Here is a 24,631-nt window from a genome sequence, read left to right on the forward strand (position 1 = left end):
TGTGTTCTCAGTTTCCCCTACTAAGTAATTTCTGACAGACTAACCTTACAGAATCTCTTCTCTATTCAAAAGAATGAAAATTTCTCTCCATTGCTGTTTTTAAAAATAATTACCTTCTTGCTTGGTAAAAATTTCCGTAGAAGATCTGAATGTTTGTTTCTTTTCCAATCTGATGCCATAATGCCTCCAACCCCTTCCCACCATGCTGGTAGCTCCTGCCTGTGTTCTTAAATTTTTTCTTCGATTTACATCCAATAGTTGTTACGTGGTCGGTAAAATACTGGTTGGTAAATAGCATGTGAGAATAGGTGGCTTTTAATAAATATACATTATATATATATATTATAATAATATATATTAACAAATATTCTATTTATTATATATCTCATATAGTATGTGTAAATATATCTTATTTCTCCAGATAAATATGTATTCATTAAAAGCCACCTATTCTCATGTGTTATTTACCAACCAGTTTATTACTGGTTATATATATATATATGAATATATGATTTCTGTCTTATTTTAATAAGCAGGCTCTATGCCAGTTGGCTTTTTTTCCTTAAAATATAATTTCCATAAAGACTGTACCAGACATATTTACTAAGCAAACATCTTAGTAAAATTACATTAACTCAGCATAGGGTCCTGCCTTCAGTAAGCACTAAGCAAAAAACAGGATTTGTAATTATTATACTTGTAATGTTAAACTCAAGTCAAGAGAGTATTTTGGGGGGTGATTTTGTTTTGACAAAGGTAACATGAAAAACATAAACCTTTCACTTTTAATTAAAAGAAACAAATAGTGACCTGGTTGCTTATTTTATAAAACAGATTTATATAACAGACTTCTGACTTTACTCATCTGTTAAATGGATTAATCAATTGCATTTTAAAATACTCCAAATGGCAGTGCCATTTCAAGCATTCTTAAAATGTTAAATTATATTCAAAATTAGTATGAATCAATCTCTACCTATACATAGAAGGACATATGAACATATAAATGATGTCCTTTTTCCCCTACAGAATATCACATCTAACATATCAAGGACTGTGGAGAGAAATACCAAATAATGTGCACCCTTACATGTAGCTATGAATAACTTTTTGTAGTTAATCTTCTAGAATAAGCACTTAAAATAAGTTTTTGTTCCTTCAAAGCAATTCTGTTAGGCACATATCAAGTAATACTACTAACTCTCCAAATACTTTTGGGTTTTCCTTTAGAACTCTCTGATACATAAGTCATAAGAAAACTGGTCTCGGGGCGCCTGGGTGGCTCGGATGGTTGGGCGTCTGCCTTCGGCTTGGGTCATGATCTCGGGGTCCTGGGATCGAGCCCCATATCAGGCTCCTGACTCAGCGGGGAGCCTGCTTCTCCCTCTCCCTCTGCCTCTCCCCCTGGTTCATGCTCTCTCTGTGTCTCAAATGAATAAAATCTTTAAAAAAAAAGAAAACTGGTCTCACTGGCCAATTGTTACCCATTTTATTGGGATTAAAAATGGCATTTCCTGTTCTGCACACCTACCTTATTCATCCCCACTTAGCTCTAAATGAAATTTGGTGGTTTCAGAAAATTAAATTCATCTTCAGTGGAAAGAGTTGTCACTAATGGTATTCAAAGGAATGTATCATAAAGACATTCCAAAATTATCCAAATAATAAAGAGCACCACTATTGGAATAGGGGGGATAGCCTCTCTAGTTAAATATGCTTCATTCAGATGTGAAACAGGACTAATTTGTTAAAAGTCACATGATGTCAGTTATAATTTATATATTATATCCCCTCCTTTGAATCATCTAGAAATAAAATGAAAATAGGTGTTTTTCATAATAAGCAAATCTAAATTTCTAGTTGGACAATAAAATCGCATTAATTGAAGCAATTAAATTTAAGATATTACCTTTATTAAATAAAAAAGTTACACTAGGATTTTTATACACTGCTGAAAACAATGACTATTTTGTTTATTTCTCTAAAGACAGCAGTACTTCCCATTTCTCTCTCATGGTATTATAGTTAAGCCTCAATTTAGGTCCAGAAAATAAATAACAGGGTAGATTTTTTGCATTTCTCTATATTTATCAACTGGAAAGGAATTTCAGAGCATGAAGATAAAATGAGGCTGAAATAAAAGAACTTTTAGATACTGACAGTTTGTCCTTATAATCTGGTTAAATTTGGCTTCTTAAAATTCTATACTCATATCCACAGAAGTCAATTTCTATTTTAGTAGCCCTAAAAGAGCTGGGGAGAGAAGATTTAATTACTGTAGTAGTAAATAGCAAATACTTTGGCAAGCATGAACAATAGCACAAGTAAAGACATTTACAAATACATCTGTAACATCTCTTTGATGTGTTATGAGCTACAAATCAGAAGAAAAGCATTATGGTTATTTGATTGCGGGGTACTGGTGGGCATTCACAATGTAGCCAACACATTGATCCTCTATGGAAGTACAGATTCATGAAAAAAAAAAAAAAAAAATAAAAAAAAAAATGGGGGAGAAAAAAAAAAAAGAAAAAAACAAAAAATTTGAAAAATTTATCTTTTTTTTTGAAAAAAAAAAAAAAAAAAAGAAAGAAAAGAAAAAAGGAGGGGGTTCCCTGAAGCATGGAAAGTATTTTTCAGTGGGTGTGCCTCTATTCCGTTATCAGGGGAGGGCTTAATGCAGATTCTGGCCAGTCATACACATCTGGCAGCAGGGAATCATATTCACTTCGCCATATTCTTTCTCTAATGTATTTGGCCTTGTCCTCAGGTTCTGGGTATCGGAAAGCCATTTTGTTAGCATACAGGTATTCTGTAACCTGAAAAATAAATAAGATGACTGCATAGGCTCTGAGTATTAACCTGAGAGAAAAAGTACTATTAAAACCCAGAGACGTGAATTTAGAAGAATGACATTTTTCTTTTTTCAAATTAAAAAAAAAATAACATTACTTTGACTCATTTCAAAACATTTGGAAACTATTAAAACTTGAAAGATGAAATAAAAATAATCTGCAATTTCACCATAAATTTGATGTGTTTTAAAGCCCCTCCCCCCCCATTATTGGCATTTCCTTAATACTTCAACCTAACAAACAATTTTAAGCTCTACTTTGTGTCAGTCAAATAGCCCTACTTGGGCGACCTGCCTAGCCCATGTCCTTCCCCCACTTTCAAGTAGCATGTAGGAGAGTTTATTTCCTACCCACAGATGACTGGACTGGGGTGAAAACCTAACCTAATGTGAGCCAGGTGTTTTTGCTCTAGAATTTGGATTAAGAGACACAGAAATTATTATAAATCAGGTGTTGGACACCAGAACTACAAGGTCCAGTAAAGTTGGGGCTGGGACCTACACACGGCAACTCCCCACCACCACCATGGAGTGCCAGGCATGTTCCATGTGTTTTACATGTACAGCTCATTTAATCCTCGCACGAATCCTATGAGGTAAGTACTGGTAGTATTATCCTCAGTTTACATATGAGGACACCAAAGTATGAGGAGTTTAGGTAACTAACTTGCCCAAGATAGTTGAATGAGAGCTGTGTCTCAAACCCAAAGCATTCAGATTATAGATCCCAGGCCCGAAACAGTTAAGCCAGATTACTTCCCACCTCATTTGGCTTGAGTGGCTTTCCGATATTTGTAAGCAAGCCACACAAAGCATGACTGGTGATGAGGATAAACCCTCTCTGAGCCTCAGTTTTGATGTAAAATGAGGTAGTACAGAAAGCTTCCTCACAGGATAGCACAGTGCCTATTATATAGTAAATTCTCAAGTTATGGTTTCATTTTAACTTAAAAAAAATACTGTAACGCATGATTAAAAAAATTCAAACAATTAATGCATTTCTCTTCCTACTCCAATTCCCATTTTTTTTAAAAGATTTTATTTATTTTTCATTTGAGAGAGCGAGAATGAGAGAGAGAGAGAGAGAGCACATGAGGGGGGGAGGGTCAGAAGGAGAAGCAGACTCCCCGCCGAGCAGGGAGCCCGATGCGGGACTCGATCCAGGGACTCCAGGATCATGACCTGAGCCGAAGGCAGTCGCCTAACCGACTGAGCCACCCAGACGCCCCTCCAATTCCCATTTCAACTGGTAACCACTATAAAAGTTTATTTCAGCTTTCTAAGAAAAAAATTTAACCAAAAAATGAAGGTTATTAAAAATAAGCTTTCATTCCAGGGACTCAACCTTACTGTATTTTGTGATGAAAATGTGTTTCAATTATTTTCTAGCCTATTACAAGAAACATATTTGTACACACAGAAAAGGCTGGGGCAAAGCATGAGATCAGAGATGCTGACTGGCTGTGGGATGGGGTGAGGGACAGAAACAAAGCACTGCCTAGTCTCCTGATCCCTTGCTCTTAAAAAGGAAAACCTTAAGCCAATGAAGAAGAAGCAAATTCTCTACCCTGGGGAAGGGAGAAGAGGCATGATGCTGCGGCTACACTCCTGTACCAACCCCTAAGCACAGGTATCTCCTATTTCATATGACCTTTCATCTGGACACACCGGTAACCTCCCAACTGACTGATATGTTCCAAAATCTGTCCCAAATGTAGTATGAGTCTAAGACTGCGCTCTTTTCATCCTAGTTCTGGGCTCTAAAATCCTCAGTTGTTTTGCAACAGTAAGGTATTTAGACTCCTTAGCCTGGCATTTGTGTGTCTGTATAAGCTGGCCTGAAGGTAACTTGCAAATCCCGTCTTATGCCATTTTCCTACCTATACTTTAGATTCCAGCTCAACTGGATTGGCTGTTATTTATTTTTTAAGATGTTATTTTAGGGGCGCCTGGGTGGCTCAGTCGGTTAAGCGACTGCCTTCGGCTCAGGTCATGATCCTGGAGTCCCTGGATCGAGTCCCGCATCGGGCTCCCTGCTCGGCGGGGAGTCTGCTTCTCCCTCTGACCCTCACCCCTCTCATGTGCTCTCTCTCTCTCTCATTCTGTCTCAAATAAATAAATAAAATCTTAAAAAAAAAAAAAAAGATGTTATTTTAAAGTAATCTCTACACTCATCATGGGGCTCAAACTCATAACTCCAAGATGAAGAGTCACATGCTCCATTGATTAAGCCAGTCAGGTGCCCCTGGATTGGCTGTTCTTTCTTTCTTTTTTTTTTTTTAAAGATTATTTGAGTGAGAGAGAAAGCAGGCAAGAGTGTGTGTGAGTGGCGGGAGGGGCAGAGGGAGAGGGAGAGAATCTCAAGCAGACTCCCCACCAAGTGCGGAGCCTGATATGAGGCTTGATCTCATGACCCTGAGATCATGACCTGAGCCAAAATTAAGAGTCAGATGCTCAACCAAACTGACTGAGCCACAAAGGCGCCCCTGGCTATTACTTCTTAAATATATCATCCTCTAATCCCCAATCTTTATTTAGTTTATGAGTGTTAAAATAATGCAACAATATTTATAGTCAAAGGGGTAAAAATTTTATGATCATCAGCATACAGTCAAAAATGTGGTTGATAAATTCTACATCTAATCCTGATGTTTAAGAAAATTTTAGTAAACTAGGGATGAAGATTACTTCTTTAAAAAGATAAAAAAATATTTATTTCAACCAAAAGCCAGTATCACATTTAGTATTAAAATACAAGGATGCCCTTATCAACTAAGTTGCTTAAAACTCCTCTTAAAGGGGAAAAAAAGAGCAATACATAAAAAATGAAGAAAAAAATTACTTGCAAATGATTCAAAACTCAAAATTCCAAAAGAGTTAATTAAAAGAGTTAAGATTGCTCAACAAACTAGTTATCAAGTAAATTCATAAAAATTAATACCTCCCCTATATGCCAGAAACGATAAGTTAGGAAACAGATATGGAAAGAAAAATCTTCATTTATTATAAAGAACAAAAAAATTTTAGAAAACAATGAATCATGGAACACTACATCAAAAACTAATGATGTACTGTATGGTGACTAATACAACATAATAAAGTTAAATTAAATTTAAAAAAAAGAACAAAAAAATTTTAAATATCTAGGAAAATAAGTATTAAGCAACATACGACGTTTAGAGAAGAAAACAACAAAATTATTTTGACTTACAAAAAGAAACAGACTGCGCTGAGTGGGAAGAGGTACTGGTGGGGAGGGAAGAGCCAGTCCCCAAGACTCAATTTCATTAATTTATAAGTCTGATAGTTTCATACATAGATGCAGGGTTTTCTTTGAATTTAAAAAATTGATAGAAAAATTCATCCTAAAGAATGCACAATTTAAACAGATATGAAAATACTGAAAAACCATAATAATGGGAAACATATAGTTTCAAATAATACACATTATACATACCACAATAATTATTATTTAAGATTTTATTTTTGAGTAATCTTTACATCAACTTACAACTCCTAGATCAAGTTGCACTCTCTACTGATTGAACCAGCCAGGCACCCACATACCACAATAATTTTAAGGGTGCGTGGGTGGTGCCCCCCAGGGGCACCTGGGTGGCTCACTCGGTTAAGTGTCTGTCTTTGGCTCAGGTCATGATCTTGGGGTCCTGGGATCAAGCCCCGCATTGGGCTCCCTGCTCAGCGGGGAGTCTGCCTGAGATTCTCTCCCTCCCCCTCTGCCCCTCCCCCTGCTATCTTTCTCTCTCTCAAATAAATAAATAAATCTTAAAAAAAAATATTGTGGGTTACATTTTGGTAGTAAGAAAATGGGTGATCTAAAATTTCTTTGCACCCTTGAAATATTTCAAACTTCTCTCTAATAAACTTGTATTACTTAAGGAAACATCATTAAAACTTATGTGAAGAGGTATAAATTAATACTTACTTTAATAGCAATGTTAATAGAAACTTCCTGAATATCAGCAAGTGGTGGGTAAAGTCTCCCTTGAGCTAGCTCTTTATCTGTCAATTGATTTGCCAGAGCCTGAAGAGAAAAACAGCATTTTATTTTATTTTTTAAATTTTTTTATTGTTATGTTAATCCCCATACATTACATCATTAGTTTTAGATGTAGTGTTCCATGATTCATTGTTTGTGCATAACACCCAGTGCTCCATGCAGAACGTGCCCTCCTTAATACCCATCACCAGGCTAACCCATCCTCCCACCCCCCTCCCCTCTAGAACCCTCAGTTTGTTTTTCAGAGTCCATCGTCTCTCATGGTTCGTCTACCCCTCCGATTTCCCCCACTTCATTCTTCCCCTCCTGCTATCTTCTTCTTTTTTTTTTCTTAACATATATTGCATTATCTGTTTCAGAGGTACAGATCTGAGATTCAACAGTCTTGCACAACTCACAGCACTTACCAGAGCACATACCCTCCCCATTTTATTTTTGATTGTTTAAATAACACAGAATAAGGACCTAATAAAATGGAAAAGGGGTTTGGGGAGGAGAAAATACAGGTAACATAATTCTTATTTTTAGCAGGAATATGCTTAAAGCACTGCAGAGATTAAAACTGTTCACCACTAAACAAGAAATAACCAGACTGAAAGGTTTATTGACATATTCTACTTAATACCTACAAAGTTTGGCATAATTACATCAGTTACTATGAAAATAAACATTAAAATCTGTATTAATGTGAGTTCTTCAAAACTCACATTACAGTCTGGCGCTCAGACCAGCCCACTCAAAATCAACCAGTATTTGTCCACTAAAAAAAATGAAGGTGTTACATTTTATCTATGCTGTCATAATATATTACCTTCAGATATATATATACACAACAGGTACAGTATGTGTTATATATATGAAAGGATTCATAGCTTAACATTCAAACATTTGAAAAATCATGATAAAAAATTAGTTTTATGCAAAAGTAGATAGCCAAATCAAAAAAGCAACAGATGAATAACTTCCTTTCCATTCATAAGGCAGATTTAACCCCTTTTCTCTCTCTGCTTTTAATTAAAATCCACTCATCTTTATAATTCATCCTGATAAAAGAGCCAAACAATATTTAAAACATTTACCTTTGCAGCTTCTAGGAAAACATGGTCACTAATATGCCGGGTGTTACAGAGAATAACAGCTAAAGCCACACCTACGAAACATTTTAAATAGTTTATTTAGTAAGGTCACTTTTCAAATTATGAAAGGAACCAAATAAATTCCTAGACTTAAAGCAAGTTAATGGTAACACTACCCCCCAGACAGCCACCCCCCTCAAACAAAGCAGCCAAGAGAAAACAGAAATCTGAGAGTGAAAATCAAATGATCTTAGTTAACTGTTACAATTCTTATCTCCTAGAATAACTTTAGAAATATGAAATGGTTTTTCTCAATTTAGTTTTTGCAATTAGCAAAATTGCAATGCATACAATTCATCAACACTTGTTACAAGAAACATCAATTCCCAGCCCACCTTTAACCCTTCCACTTCTTGCTCTGTAGAAGCAGCTACTTTCAATTCTTTTAGCTGATTATTTTTGTATTTCTCTCTCTCAAACAGCTTGCTTGTATATCTCCTGATTGACGTCCTGTAGGAAATAAGTACTTGGCTTTCTTTCACATTTCCAGCCTCGTCCCTTCTTCCAGTATGGTTAGAGCACCATTTTGGCTGAATCAATCAGTAGTCAACGTTTATATTATTATGGCTTCATGAGTATTACTCACAGCAGAGCCATTATTAACATCGTGTCATAACTAGTTCTCCCCTTCTGCATAACTTTTGGTTTTCCCTGAAGTTACTCTCCTGTTCTCCTTGTTTTACTTTTTCAGTACTTAAAATTATTTCACACTGAAACACTCATTCGATTGCCTGAATCATCCAGTATCTCAGTCACCTCACGTACTCTCTTCCTTCATCCTCTAGAAGAAACTGCTGCCGCTACCATCTGGTGCAGCTGCTCTCCATCCCAGATCTGGATCAGTCATCCTGGAAAATCCCTTATGTTCATGGGGATTCCCTTTGTTTCTTTCTGAGTTCACTTCCTAAATCCCACCTCTTCCTAGCTTTTTGTTACTCTCTTTTTTTGGTAGGACACGATTTCCTGTAGTGCCCCCCTTTCAGTTCCTTTTCTGAAGATGCTCCCCTTTAGCACCACCCCCCCCTTTTTTTTTTTACTACTTTCCACTAATTTGATAGTTTGGGTTTAGAATTCTAGTTTGGAAATAATTTCCCTTCAGAATTGTGAGGCATTATTTCAATACCTTCTAGCTGCCAGCATTGTTGGTGAGAAATCAGTGCCAATTTGATTCCAGATCCTTTTCAGTGATTATCTTTTCACTGCATCTCTGGAAGTATTAGGATCCTTTTTCGTACCGAATATTCTGCAGTTTCCCAGTGATGTGCCTTGAGGTGCATGACTTTCACATACCACATCTGGCACTCAGTGGGGGGCCCTTCCTATCTAGAAACTTGGGTCTTTCAGTTTGGGGAAATGTTCATGAAGTCTTTGACAGTTTTCTTCCTTCCACTTATCTGTTCTCTCCCTCTACAATTGTTTTCTGATATTGTACTTTCTGGACTAGTCCTCTAATTTTCTTCTTTTGTTTTCCATCCCTTGTTCTCTGCTTGTTTTTTAGGTGATTTCCCCAGCTTTTTTTTTTTTTAAATAATCCTTCTGCTATCAAACTTTTCATTTTCAAGAGCTCATTTTTGTTTTCTAATTTAAAAAAATTCTGTCTTGTTTCTGGAACATAATATTTTTGTCTCCATGAGGATATTGATAATTTTTAAACTTTCCTTCTCCCCACCTAACCCCTGCTTCTTCCTAAACGGCTTTTTAACTTGTTTATTTTAGTCTCTTTTATGAGATAAATTGTTCATATAAGAGACTTACCTTAGCTGACCAGTAATCTTTGAGTGTTTTTCATATGTAAGGGTTAGGAACTAAAAGAATGATTGGTAGCCATGAGCATGAGGAGGGGGCTTGCCCACTCTGAGCATCACTGTGGTGACTTGGCTTTCAATCAGCCTACTTTTTGGCACCTCCTTCCTCAACTTTGTCTGGTGTCTTCCAGTCTAGAAAGTCTCAGTTTTACAGCATTCAAAGAGTATCCCAACAGTCTTTGGCCAGAGTGGGGCAATACAGTTATCCACTTAATCAAGGATGAGAAGGAAATCAGGTGGTTAATAGATTCCTTATTTTAATCCAGCCTCTAGATAATATATATATTTCAGAAAATAGAGCATTTGTTCCATCTACAGTTAATATAGTTGCTTAAATGTCTGGGGCAAAATCTATTGTCCTCTTATATTTGTCTTGTCTATTTCATGTTCCTTCCTTTCCTCTTCACTCTTGACTGTTGGATTTTTTTTTTTAATCATTTCATTTCCTCCCCCAACATTCTCTCACCATAGTTGGGAAGTTTTTCTAGTCTTCTAGTGGTTATCCTAAAATTTATAACATGCACCCTTATGAAAACTCCACGGCAATCTGTAATTTACCCTCCCACAAAATCTTTTCGCTCTGGCTGCATTCATAGTCTTCTCTTTGTTGTTGTTTGCTGAAGCCTCACAAGGATGTTCCTAGATGTGGCCTTCCTTTTATTTATCCCACATGGGTTTCACGTCAATATTGTGTATTGACGTCACTGATCAGGTTCTAAGAAATTCTCAGCCACGAAGCCTACAAATATTGCCTCTGCTTCATTCTCATGCTCATCTTCTGGGACTATACAATAAAGTGTATCAATTAAAGGTATATATCTGTTTTTCTATATTTTTCTCTTTTTTTGGTCTCTGGATCATTTCCTCTGACCTTACAGTTTAACTCTCTTTAGTCTAATCTGCTATAAGCCTCATTCACTGAGTTCTTAAATTTATTTTATTTTTCAATTCTACAATTTAGCGTTCCTTGGCTGAATCTTTCAAGCTTGGCTTTTATCTCCATAAACACAATAGCATATTTGTTTCATAGCATCTGTTTGATATCTAGAATTCCAGAGTTTTCTTGTTGTTTCTGATACTTTTGGCTTCTGCTGTTGTCTCTGTATGTGTGTCTTTATTTTTTATTTTTTAACTGGGGTTGTATTTCAAAATTTGTGATAGTAATTTGAAGAAAAGGATAGTGTTATCTTGTTCCACAGAAGATTTCTGTTCGCTTCTGCAAGTCACTTGTGGATGCTAGTAAGCCAGAACAAAGGCTTGAGGTCTTCTAGATCATCCGTGTGACAGTGCAAACTATACCCATATTCCAAGCTACAGCCTTTAGGGTTTCAGCCCACTAGTGGTTCACGTAGAACCCCATTCTTGGCAGATGCCAGACTCTAATGCTTGCCCTCCTTCCAGGAAAAGCATGGTTTTACTGCTCAGCCACTTCTTGCTGAGAATACTTGCAGTGCAAAAGTCCTTCACATGCTGGTTTTCTGAGCTCTAGTCCTCTCCCTACTCTTGATCCAGAATTCCCGAGGATTTTGTTAGTCAGTATCTTTTTAGCCTTTGGACCCTTTTAAGGCTTTATTTTTGTTGTTACTTCACCCAGTTATAATTGCTGGACCAGGTAATTCAAACATTATCAGAGCCTTACATTTTTTTTTAATCAACAGACTTTTGGCCTCCTGCTTTAAAGTCCATTTTTACCTCTACTACCAAGTCATTTTTACATCTATATGTATAGTGCTGGTAACGGTTAATAATAAAGTTATAGGACTTTGTAGTGTTGTATAAAAACAATCAATTGCCAAGTTCCTTATTCGTCAAATAAGATACAGAAAATGACTTTGTTAAAATCAGCAGAAAAGTATTCTTTTCCATGCTGTTATGCCTTTATGCCACAGAAATATTGTTGGATAGAATAGATTGATTTTGAACATTATCAAGTTCTAGAAAGAGATAACTGGTGATGGGAGAGTTCCTATTACAGACACTAGGTCTCAAGAGCGAAGCACTTCTAGACATGAAACGGCTACATGGGAGGAAAAAGGAGGAAAATTCATACACAAAAGCACTGGGATATTCACAGGCTAAAAGTCTTCTTTACTTTGACAACAGTTATAACGTGCTAGCTTGATGCTAGCCTACGTACACTACAAATCTACCTGTCATGAAATCTGAGTTAGAGCCTACTGTCAGCTCTTCAGGGAGAGGCCCACAAGAAGACAAAGGAAATTCAGGCCAAATCCAACAGTCTTTCATTAAAATGAATGAACAATTAAGGATCACCAGAAATTTACAGAAAATGAACAGCACAAAGGAAGAAATATTTAAAAGAATCTTAGCTCTCAGAAGAAACTCAAAAGGATCCTGCAACCTTTAAAAAAAAATAAAAGTGGTTATGAAAAAAGTGTGGCTTTAAGATAAGATAAAGGTATTGGGAATTAAAAAAATAGTATTTGAGCCTACTGAACTGATGATATGTGATATTAAGCAAATGTTAATTTCATGTGGTATGATATGAGTATTATGGTTATGTTTAATTTAAAAAATTACTTTTTTAGAGATACATACTGAAGTAGTTATAAATGAAATTATACGATGTCTCTGATTTGCTTTAAAATAATCCAGTGAGGAAGGAATGGGTAGGAAAATATGGTTACATGTTGGTAACTGCTGAAATGTGGGAGACTGGAACATGGGACTTCATTCTTCTCTCTGCTTTTGTGTATGTTTGAAAATTTTTATAATTAAGAAAAAGACTTTTTTGTTGTTTCTAGTTTTTACTTTAAGTAGGCTTCACGCCCACATATGGGGCTTGAATTCACAGCCCTGAGATCAAGAGTCGCATATTCTATGCACTGAGCCAGCCAGGTACCGCATAAAAAAAGACTTCTGAAACGTACACTGAAAGTGCTAAAAAACAGATGAATGAATGAATGCCACAGAACTCCCCCACATTACAGAATAAAAAAAGGCAGAGCTGAAAATGTGAAATATAATTTACAAGTCAAGGACAACAGAGGTATTTGACCATGGTCTAACATAAGTTCCTTAAGAGAAAAACAGAAATAATGGAAGGAAAGAAATGAGAAAAAAAAGTTATAAAAATCCTTTGGAAAAGAAGATACAGTGACCTGTCCCTCCCACAGATACGCATAGTAAATGGAAATAAGCCCAAACCTGGATGCATCCTAGTAACCTTTTGGAAATCTAAAGATAAAGAGAAAAATTTAAGTATTTTTAGGGAGAAAAAGCTAGTATGGATAAGGAAATGAGAATCTCAATGACATCAGATTTCTCACAGCAACACTAAAAGTGGAGAAATATTTTCAAAGATCTGCGGGAATGGGTGTTCAATCTACAAATCTCTACCCAACCAAACTATCAAGTGAGAAGACAAAATAAAGACGTTTTTAAGATATGTGAAAACTCAGGAAGTTTTCATCCATGCTTAATAAAAACACTTTTTCAAAAGATGTGCTCCAGAAAAATGAGACCAAGATAGAGAGGAATAGCACCAAGACAGAAATGGCACATATGCATGAGAGAGAACAACATGGGTCACAAGAAGTAGTCTGCTGTGCAGGACGGCTGGGTGGTTCAGTCAGTTAAGCATGTGACTCTTGGTTTCAGCTCAGGTCATGATCTCGGAGTTATGAGACTGAGCACCGCATCAGGCTCCCTGCTCAGCAGAGAGTCTGCTTGGGATTCTCTCCCTCTGCTCCTCCCCTGATATGCACTCATGCTCTCTCTCCTTCAAATAAATAAATAAATAAATCTTAAAAAAAGAAAAAGGAGTCTGCTGTGGAGCAGGATCCAGAAGAAATGAAGAAATTAAAGAAAGATTCACTATACTTGATACTTGAAAGACTTTTACTTTGAGTTTTATAAAAATTTTGTAATATAGAATTACATATTCTACATTTATCAAATCATACTCCTGTTTAGATATAATATATAATCATGTAATTTCAGAATCAATCCATAGACAAGGCACAGAAAATAATAGAGCACAACGTACATGTCCAAAAACCCTCTCTACAATGTAGAAATATTGACTAACCAAAATTGAGAGATGGAATAAGAACAGATAAAGCTAAATACCAGATTTTTCAACAGCGGCAAGCTAATAAAAACTGTCATAAGTTGCTATCAACAGTTTAGATATGTTATATAAAAAATAAAGGTACCTACTAGGAAAACTAAAAATAGTAACACAAATTGAAAGGTAGAGAAGCAAGGTATTAGGAGGTACATGTACACTATTACATTGAACAGTGGGAAGTTCGTACATATAGTCTACAGCCAGAATCAAGATAAGGGAAGATAAGTATATCAGTCATGATGGTAAACCATCAGAAAAACTCAAAGCAAACCACTGACAGTGGTTATAGCTGAGAAGTATAGTAAGGAGGTACCAAGTGGGACACTGGGCTGTTTCCATAGTTTGGCTATTGTAGATAATGCTGCTATAAACATCAGGGTGCATGTATCCCTTTGAATTAGTATTTTTGTATTCTTTGGGTAAATACCTAATAGTGCAATTGCTAAATCATAGGGTAGTTCTATTTTTAACCTTTTGAGGAAACTCCCTACTGTTCTCCAGAGTGGCTGCACCAGTTTGCATTCCCACCAGCAGTGCAAGAGGGTTCCCCCTTTCTCCACATCCTCACCAACACCTACTGTTTCTTGTGTTACTAATTTTAGCCATTCTGATGGGTGTGAGGTAAGATTATCTCATTATGGTTTTGACTTGTATTTCCCCGATGATCAGTGATGATGACCATCTTTTCATGTACCCATTGGCCATCTGTATGTCTTCTTTGGAAAAATGTCTGATTTATGTCTTTTGCCGATATTTTAATTGGATTACTTGGGTTTGGGGTGTTGAGTTTTATAAGTTCTTTTTATATTTTGGACACTAACGCTTTATCAGATAGGTAATTTGCAAATATCTTCTCCCATTCTGTAGGTTGCCTATAGGGCACCGGGGTGGCTCAGTCGTTAAGCGTCTGCCTTCGGCTCAGGTCATGATCCCAGCATTTTGGATTCTAGCCCCGCATCAGGCTCCCTGCTCAGTGGGGAGCCTCCTTCTCCCTCTCCCACTCCCCTTGCTTGTGTTCCCTTTCTTACTATCTTTCTCTGTCAAACAAATAAATAAAATCTTAAAAAAAAAGGAAGATGTGTGTATATATATATATATATACACACACACACACACACACAATGTAATATTACTCGGCCATAAAAAAAAAAAAATGAAATCTTGCCATTTGGGACAACATGGATGGAGCTAGAGAGTATTATCCTCAGCGAAATAAGTCAGTCAGAGAAAGACAAATACCATATGATTTCACTCATATGTGGAATTTAAGAAATAAACGAGCAAAGGGAAAAGAGAGGGGCAAACTAAGAAACAGACTCTTAACTATAGAGAACAAACTGATGGTTCCCAGAGGACGGGTGGGTGGTGGGGATTAAGGTGGGCACTTGTCCTGATGAGCACTGGGTGTTGTATGGAAGTGCTGAATCACTATATTGTGCACCTGAAACTAATACTACACTGTATGTTAACTAACTGGAATTTATTTATTTATTTAAAGATTTATTTTATTTTATTTATTTGACAGAGAGAGAGAGACAGCTAGAGAGGGAACACAAATGGGGGACTGGGAGAGGGAGAAGCAGGCTCCTGGCTGAGCAGGGAGCCCGATGTGGGGCTTGATCCCAGGACCCTGGGATCATGACCTGAGCTGAAGGCAGACGCTTAATGACTGAGCCACCCAAGCGCCCCACTAACTGGAATTTAAATAAAAACTTTTAAAAAAGGAGGTACTGAAGGCAGAGATAAAGAGGAGTAAATAATTTTATAACATTCTGTTCTTTTTACACTTTTATATACCATATACTACATTATTTCTATAATAAAAACAAGTTTAATGAAAAAGATGAATAAATACATTTATAGGGAAAATAAAGCAAGTTGGATTTGCTGAATTCCTTGAGTTTCCCTAGACATACATACCAAAATTCTATAAATACTATTGTTCATTTTAACCTTAAATTCTACATAATTTCGTTAAGTAGTTTAACATAATTAACAAATACTCTTTAACATAAATAATGGTGGCACTTACCTGGAAAAATATACACATTGTTTCCTTGGCCTGGTGTAAAGAGTTGCCCGTCACTGAGTTTCACTGGCTCAAATGGACTGCCACTGGCAAACAAACACCTTCCCTGTTAAGAAATGAAATAACCTCAATTTGTGACTTAATGTGGACTAACATTGAGGTGAATCAAAACAAAATTAAATCCTGTACTAAAAAAGACCAATATATTACTTGCGAGCAGGCATAATTTACTATATAACATAATCCTTTCATTAAAATTCTTATCAGAATGAGTTTTTATGCATAGCACACATTCAAATAAAATTGAAAACTGTCCATTAATAAACTAAAAAACCTCATGCTTCTCATTCCTTTAAAAAGTTTAAAATGTAGATGGGCCAACAAAAGCATCCCGAATAATAAAGACTGCTATAAACATCTGTGTTTGAAGGGGAACACATCAAAAATTAAACTGTATAATCACTGACTATACATCTACTATTTCTGGCTCTGTACCAGGTGCTTGGTATGTGTTAACTCAGTTTAGCCTGCACAAAAAGTCTTATGAGATTATCATCATCTCCATCTCACTGATATAAAAAAAAAGAATCTCAGAAAACTACAGCTTAGATTTCCAAGTACTCTGTAAAAAGTCACACAATTGTAGAGGTTAAACTTGAATCCAGATTTTTTTTTTATAACTCCAAAGCCCATGGTCTTTGTATTATGCTCATAATGCCCCCCGTCGGGCAGTTTACACAACAGATGTATGGTATAACCCCACTATTACCCCAGAAAAATACAGCATGTTGCCTTGTTGAAGAAAAGTAAGTCTCCAAATTTGTTGTATCAATTTTAGTACTGTGCTCAACAATGGCATATAATGTTACTAGCATATTCGATATATTTTTTTAAAAGATTTTATTTATTTGAGAGAGAGAAAACAAGCGAGCGCACAACAGCGGGGGAGGATCAGGGGAAGAAGCAGACTCCCTGCTGAAAAGGGAGCCCCATGCGGGGCTTGATCCCAAGACCTTGAGATCATGACCTGAGCCAAAGGCAGACGCTTAAGCAACTAAGTCACCCAGGCGCCCCCATATTCAATATTTCTAAGAGAATTAGATACTTGTGAAATTGAAGAGGACCTGAAAGTAAATTTATAAATCCTTTATTTTTTTAAAAAATATTTTATTTATTTGAGAGAGAGAGAGTGAGCAAGAGAGTACATAAGCCAGGGGAGCAGCAGAGGGAGAGGGAGAAGCAGGCTCACCGCTGAGCAGGGACCTAGGGCTCAATCCCAGGACCCCGGGATCATGACCTGAGCCGAAGGCAGATGCTTAACCAACTGAGCCACCCAGGTGCCCCTATAAATCCTCTGAATATCATTTCCCTGCCACAAAACCCATCTGTTCCACTCCTCCTTGGCAAAAAAACACAAAGAGCAAGAAAACAGTAGTTCTCAAACAGGATAATCTATCTTGGAATACTTGAGGTATGACTAAAGTAACATGTTTATTTATTTTTTAATTTTAATTTTTTTTAAAGATTTATTTATGTATTTCAGAGGGAGAGAGAGAGAGAGAGAGTGAGCAGGGGGGGAGGGGCAAAGGGAGAGGGAAAGCCAGTCTCAAGCAGACTCCACACTAAGCACAGAGCCCGACACTGGGCTCAGTCTCACAACCCTGAGATCATGACCCAAGCTGAAATCAAGCTTAACTGACTGAGCCACCCAGGCACCCCAAAAGTAAGTCATGTTTAAACAGCTACCTGGATTAAGTAAGAGATGGTTTACAGAAAACTGAACTATCTCCACACAGTAGGATGGACAAACTGACATAGCACCTGAACACTGGACAGAATAATAATTGTTTAGACAATGCTTTGTCTTCTTTTCTCTAGATCTAAAAATGTGTATTATACCAAGGCTGATTATTCTTTGAAGTACAGTGGATCCTTGGCATTAGTGGATTTAACACTCAACAATTTGACCCTTTGGACCAATGAAGGTCTACAATGTATATTAATTATTACTTTTACAAGACATACTTTCAGTTTCAAAGTGACACTAAGTGTAGAAGCTATCTACCTATGCTAGTGCTGGGCCCAGGTGACTATCCTGAAGCTGCAATGTCAGGTGGCTGTATCATTTTCTACAGAGAGCTATGATCATTCTCTACCTGTTCTAAGCATTGTTCCACTTGTGATGAAATTGTTTCTTTGAAGATTAAAGTCAGTTCATGGTTAATGCCATATATCATTACAATGATAATGCTTATAATAAGATACATTATTTTTGTGATACCACTAATTTTAATAGCTTTATAAAATGGCTTATACAATATAAGCTCTTCATAGGAAAAATGTTACATTCTAATGATATCAGTAAATTTGGAAATTTAGAAAGACCTTGGGTATCTTCTCTAGAATGGCAAGATTCTACAGCAGTTCATCTTCTTCAGGCTATTTTTTTTTCTTTCATAGTCAACCTATAGTTTAAATGTGGCTGGATCTCAATGATAACCAAGTGTTCTCATTCTGAAGTTCAAGAATTAAAAAAAGTATTTTTCTCACTAAGAAGCAGAGGGTGTTAGAGTAACACCAAGACTTCTCTCTACTGAAAACAAAAGGGCACTAAAAATTTAAGAGGTGACTGCAAATACATGATTTATGCCATTATTTTATATAACACTAAGAAGGAATTTATGTAAAATTAAACTATGACACAATGATTTTTTATCATTTTTAGGAGGTAATACAATATTGAGAAAAAATTTGCATATTAGAATTGATGGAATACAACATATCAAACTAGTCTCCTTGGAGGATTTTTATTCATTCTAATAATGCACAGCTCTTATAATAGTATTTATTCAAAAAATATAATTCTTAAATGTTTGGGCAGTCTTCTAGTGATATACTACTACTGCCCAAAACATTTATATTTTTTATATTTCTAAAATGCCAAAACCCACTGATACGTTGAGTATATTTATCAGTTGTTGTATAAGACTAATTAATTTGGAGGCACAATAACCACTAGTTTTAAGTAGTAAAGACTGGTAAACAGGATACCCTACTTTGTAAAAAGAAAGACAGTATACTAAAGAGACTGATTTTTATTTATTTACTTTTTTGATATCTGGATGCTGATTTTGTGGATGATTTCAAAGAAAAATATTTCAATAACCATTAGAAGTTTCAGTGATTACTATAACTGTTGGAAACCAATAGTCAGGAGAATTTACTTTGACTAAACTGAGTGGCAATATGAAGTGAAAGGAATTTAGAGGGCATGTATGTTATCAAAATAAATTTTTTGGCAGTGAGAAAAAAGAATGCTAAAGACATAAGGAGCATGAATACTCAGTCTGGAAAGTTCTGAGAAGGTTCTGCTTTGGCAATGATCTAGGCTGTTTCACACCAATTCTCCCTCTGATAACATGAGAGAAACTGGATAAAATATATTAAAAATATCTGTTAAGAAAGCAGCAGTGCTATTAAGATAGTGAGAGCTCGGGTGTGGGAGATGCAGAAGAACAGGAAAACAAGGTATGCGAGCCCAGCACTTGAAGCTTTCCCCCTCAAGGTGACTGCGGACTTCAAAAGCAGTATCTGTGGCCGAGAGCCTGAGCAACAAAGCTTTCAGGAGCCTCACAATGACACAGAGAGAAAAGTAAAGTTCAGGGGCTGCTGGGGATGATGGGTGCTAATAAATACCCCAGGACTTTTGATTCATGCCAAAAGGGGTACACACTGGGAGAAAGGGTAAACTGTGGAAAAAGAGCAGGCACCCCAAGGACTGCATCCTGGTTAGATTACGGTGAGCTGCTCCAGACCAATACCCACCAGAGGAAAAGGGAAGACCCCTTCATCCAGAGCCTCAAATTACTGCTACAATTTTTCACCCATACCATCTAGCATTCGACAAGGAAACAAAAAACAAAAATAAAACTAGGCTTACAAAAATACAAGATGGCAAAACCAAGAAAAAGAAAGACAGATAATAGAAATGGACTCCCAGAGAGTACGGTATTTCTTGCTATCAGACATTAACTTTAATCATAATCATATATTTCAGAAATTAAATAACAAGATAGAATATTTTAGCAGAGAACTATAAGCTAGGCAGAAAGATGAAATAAGTATTCTAAAAACACTGCTAAAAATTGTGAGGTGTGATAATGATACTGTGATTATATCTTTAAAAGAACTCTTAACTTTTGAGAGATACACTATAATATTTATAATGAAACGATATGATGTCTTGAGATCTGTTTCAAAATAACCCAGGATGGGTAGGATGTAGAAGGAACAAGATTGATGAAGAGGTGATAATTAGTGCACCTGGTACTAGCATATGGGAGTTGATTAGTCTCTTCTACCTCTGTATATGTTCGGAATTTTCCATAATAAAAGATGTTTTTAACAGAGTGGGGACAAAAACATTTATCACAGATTTGTTACCTATTCTGAAGTACATGACCTAATAATTATTCCTGCTGGGTATCACTGTAAATGAGCCTTTAAATATTACTTCCTGGGGCCACTTAAAGATCACTTACAAGAACAATACAGAATGTGGTTACATTGTAGAGATTAAAAATATATTCCTACAGAACAGTAGGAAAAAACCCACTTGTCCTAATGGTATATGAGCAGATACTTGTAATTGGTATATAACCCTATGGCAGTGTCAAAGAATTCAAAAGAAATAAATGTGGTTTTTTTTTTAAGATTTTTTTATTTGACAGAGAGAGAGATAGTGAGAGCAGGAACACAAGCAGGGGGAGTGGGAGAGGGAGAAGCAGGCTTTCTGCCGAGCAGGGAGCCCGATGTGGGACTCGATCCCAGGACCCTGGGATCATGACCTGAGCCGAAGGCAGACGCTTAACGACTGAGCCACCCAGGCACCCCAAAAGAACTAAATCTTAAAGATTTGGATGAAAGTAAAAACTTGTTCCTGATAGCTGTCAGATGACTGAAAACAATGACCTTCCTAAAGACAAACACCAATGGTGAAGATATGTTTGAAGAGTAAAAAGAATTGTTTTATTAAATGTGAGGGCAAGGAAGCAGAATTGATTATTTCTATAATATGCCATTTAAGTCTGTGTCACTAATTAGAAAAATAGTCAAATCAAAATTCTAAAAATGAAAAGTATAATAAAATTAAGACCCTAGCAATAGATTAGCATAGCTAAAGAGTATATACAACTGGAAGATAAACCCAAAGAAAATCACCAGATTAAAATCCAGTATGCAGGGGCACCAGGACGGTTCAGTCGGTTAAGCGCCCAACTCTTGATTTCGGCTCAGGTCATGATCTCAGAGTCGTGGAATCAAGCCCTGCGTCAGGCTCTGTGCTCAGCATGGAGTCTGCTTGTCCCTCTCTCTGCTCCTCCCCCTGCTCTCGCTCTCTCAAATAAATAAATAAATAAAAATCTTAAAAAAAAAAAAGACACACACAGTATGCCAATAGGATGGAATATGCAGAGAGTTGTGTAAGAGATGCATGAGATATGTGAACACGTCTGACACTCTACAACTGGAGACCCACAAGAGGAAGACAGAGAACGCAGCCAACTCAAGTATTTCCAACACAGACCACAAAAGAGGGCATCAAGATACAGAGCTCTACAGTCCCAGATGGAATAAATACAAACACAACTATGCCCAGTGTAGCAAAACCCAAGACAAAATGATGTATCAAAAGGAAAACAGAAGTCATGAGGCGCCTGGGTGGCTCAGTCGTTAAGTGTCTGCCTTCGGCTCAGGTCATGATCCTGGGATCGAGCCCCACATCGGGCTCCCTGCTCCGTGGGAAGCCTGCTTCTCCCTCTCCCACTCCCCCTGCTTATGTTCCCGCTCTCGCTTTGTCTCTCTCTGTTGAATAAATAAATAAAATCTTTTAAAAAAAAAGAAAAACAGAAGTCAGGAAACAATAGAATAGTATCTCTACTGACTTTTACTTCTATGCACAGTGAAAAACTATCCTTCAAAATGAAGGCAAAATAAAGAGATTATTAAGAGAAATTCATCAGATCCACACTCAAGCAAAGTTCTTCTGGTAGAAGGAAAATGATCCAAGATAAAAGCACAGACATACAGGTCGGACAGAATGGCAACAAAAGATATTAAAATGTATCGAAATGAATATTTTATGTTTCAAACAATAACATCTTTTGGGATTTAAAATATAATGAAAATGCACAACAAGGGGTGCCTGGGTGGCTCAGTCCTCAAGCATCTGCCTTCAGCTCAGGTCATGATCCCAGGGTCCTGGGATCAAGCCCCGCATCCGGCTCCCTGCTCCACGGGAAGCCTGCTTCTCCCTCTCCCACTGCCCCTGCTTGTATTCCTTCTCTTGTTCTCTGTGTCAAACAAATAAATAAAATCTTAAAAAAAAAAAGCACAACAATAGCACACAAGACATGAAGATGTTAACATGGAGACATAAGGTAATTATTTTCCAGAATCCATACACACAATAGTTTATATCAGAACTTGATGATCCATGGGTGTATACTGTAATCTCTACAGTTAACCATGAAAAGAATTATGCAAGAATGTATAACTAAGGCTAACAAAGGAAAACAATAGACACAACCAATTCATACAATTATTAGTACCTCTGTAAGTGTATATGCTTCTTCAGCCGTGCATTCAGCCATTGCTGTAGGATTGCTTAATGCAAATATTATAGGCCTTTCATTGATATCAGCCATGGCTTTGATTACACTAGGAGTGAAAAGTGGGCCAGCTCCTGCAACTCCTATAATACATAAGGGGAGAGAAAAGCAACTTCTTTACATGTACCATAAAACAATTCTTATCAACAGCATTTCTACAATAGGTTTAATACAACAAAAGCACAGATTTTGTATTGCTGAGAAAATGCCATGGGAACACAATCTCAAATCTGAAAACAACAATAAAATGCTAAAAATTTTCACTAAAATATTTATAGTTTACCCCAAACATAGTAAATTGTAGGAAATTAAAAAAAGAGTATGACTATCTCCATCACTGTCTAATTAAGATAAAACTTGCTACAACATGAATGAACCTTGAGGATATTATGCTAAGTAAAATAAGCCAGTCACAAAAGGACAAATACTATATGATTCCACTTATATGAGATACCTAGAGTAGTCAAATTCATAAACACAAAAAGTAGAATAGTGATAGTGAGGGGCTAGGGGAAAGTATTTGTTTAATGGGTACGGAGTTTCAGTTTTACAAAACGAGTTTTGGAGACCGGCTGCACAACAATGTGAACGCGCTTAACACTACCCAATTGTACACTTAAAAAGGGTTATGATATATGCAACTGATGAATTACTGAGCTCTACATCTGATACTCATGATGTACTATATGTTGGCTAACTGAATTTAAATTTAAAAAAAAAATGGTTATGAGGCAAATTTTATGTGTATTTTACCACAATTAAAAATATTCTAATATTCTAAAAAGATAAAAACTTGCATCTCAAATGTTAAGTTGTTAAACTCTGGTGTTCATTACAAAATAATAGGAATTCAGAAGGGATAAAAAAATCATCTTGACTAAAGCAATCTACTTTCTTGATGCAATTTAATGACCTTTTCTTAAGCCCCTAAAATGCCTCAGGCACTGCATTGGGCCATTGGGATACAAACATGAATACAATGCAGCTTACAGTTGAGAGAAAAACAAAGTAAGCAGAAAACGAGAAAACCTGTAACAGGTGCCAAGTATGCAGTGTTACAGAAGCATGAAGAGTACTTAGCCCATGATGGGAATCTGGGGATAACCAAGCAATACCTCATTCGAGTACTTTTCCAGTTCATCTAGTAAAAAGACTTATATTCAACAGTAAAAATAATTATTTTTCAATTCCACTTTATAAACTGATATGTAATAAAAATACTGATCTAGAGGCTAGAGTTTTAGTGCTTGCTCGGTCACTCCTGGCTGTATGAAATATTCACAAATCTTGGGCAAGTTGTTTAACATCTCTGTGCTTGTTTTTCTTATGTAAAAAAGGAATTTATATTCAGTGTTTCTCCATGTAGAAGTGTGTGGACATATTTTTAGGAGTCTATGAGTTCTAAAAGAATTAAACATTTTTAATTTTTGTTTCCTTGACCCTCCAGAGATAGAATCAATGGACAGATTCTTAGGTTTTCATATTGAGTTTTGAGAGAAATTGACTGGGTGATCTTCAAGATGTCCTCTTGCTCTAAGAAATTAAGAGTTCTAATCAATGAAGAAGCTAATAACCATAGAAACTTATTGTTTGTGACTGTTTTACTATTTAGCATTCAATAGGGCTTCTACATGAAAGTGACAAAATTATTAAAAACTTACGGATTCAAATCTTACAGCTATATAGAAAATGAAATAGTCCTCTTTTAAAGACTTCTACATTTTCTGGGGCACCTGGGTGGCTCAACTGGTCCGACTCTTGGTTTCAGCTCAGGTCATGATCTCAGGGTCCTGAGACTGAGCCCTGTGTCGGGCTCTGCGCTCAGTGCGGAGTCAGCTTGTCCCTCTGCTCTTCCCAACCCTCCTACCTCCCCTAGCCCCCACCCCGCTCACATGCCCTCTCTTTCTGTCTCTAAATGAACAAATAAAATCTTTACAAAAAATAAAGACTTTTACATTTTCTGGGGTGAACCCAATGCCATTTTGGCATATTCTGAAGTCAGCTATGCAATGTCTGACCCTCATA

At 36.6% G+C, this 24,631-nt stretch overlaps 1 protein-coding gene across 1 annotated transcript in view; it reads right to left on the minus strand.

The window, feature by feature from the left end:
* Positions 1–2,482: 2,482 nt before the first annotated feature.
* The window catches only part of ME2 (malic enzyme 2), a 54,990-nt gene continuing 32,841 nt past the window's right edge, over positions 2,483–24,631 (minus strand). Inside the window, exons 12-16 of the mRNA XM_021686364.2 lie at positions 22,547–22,689; positions 15,942–16,044; positions 7,955–8,025; positions 6,801–6,899; positions 2,483–2,819 (exon numbers count right to left, since the gene is read on the minus strand). Of these exons, the coding sequence (XP_021542039.1) occupies positions 2,652–2,819; positions 6,801–6,899; positions 7,955–8,025; positions 15,942–16,044; positions 22,547–22,689 (584 nt within the window). The 3' untranslated portion in view covers positions 2,483–2,651. The remainder of the gene's footprint in view (positions 2,820–6,800; positions 6,900–7,954; positions 8,026–15,941; positions 16,045–22,546; positions 22,690–24,631) is intronic.

This window comes from Neomonachus schauinslandi, chromosome 14 (assembly GCF_002201575.2).
Source record: "Neomonachus schauinslandi chromosome 14, ASM220157v2, whole genome shotgun sequence".
Taxonomy (NCBI): domain Eukaryota; kingdom Metazoa; phylum Chordata; class Mammalia; order Carnivora; family Phocidae; genus Neomonachus; species Neomonachus schauinslandi.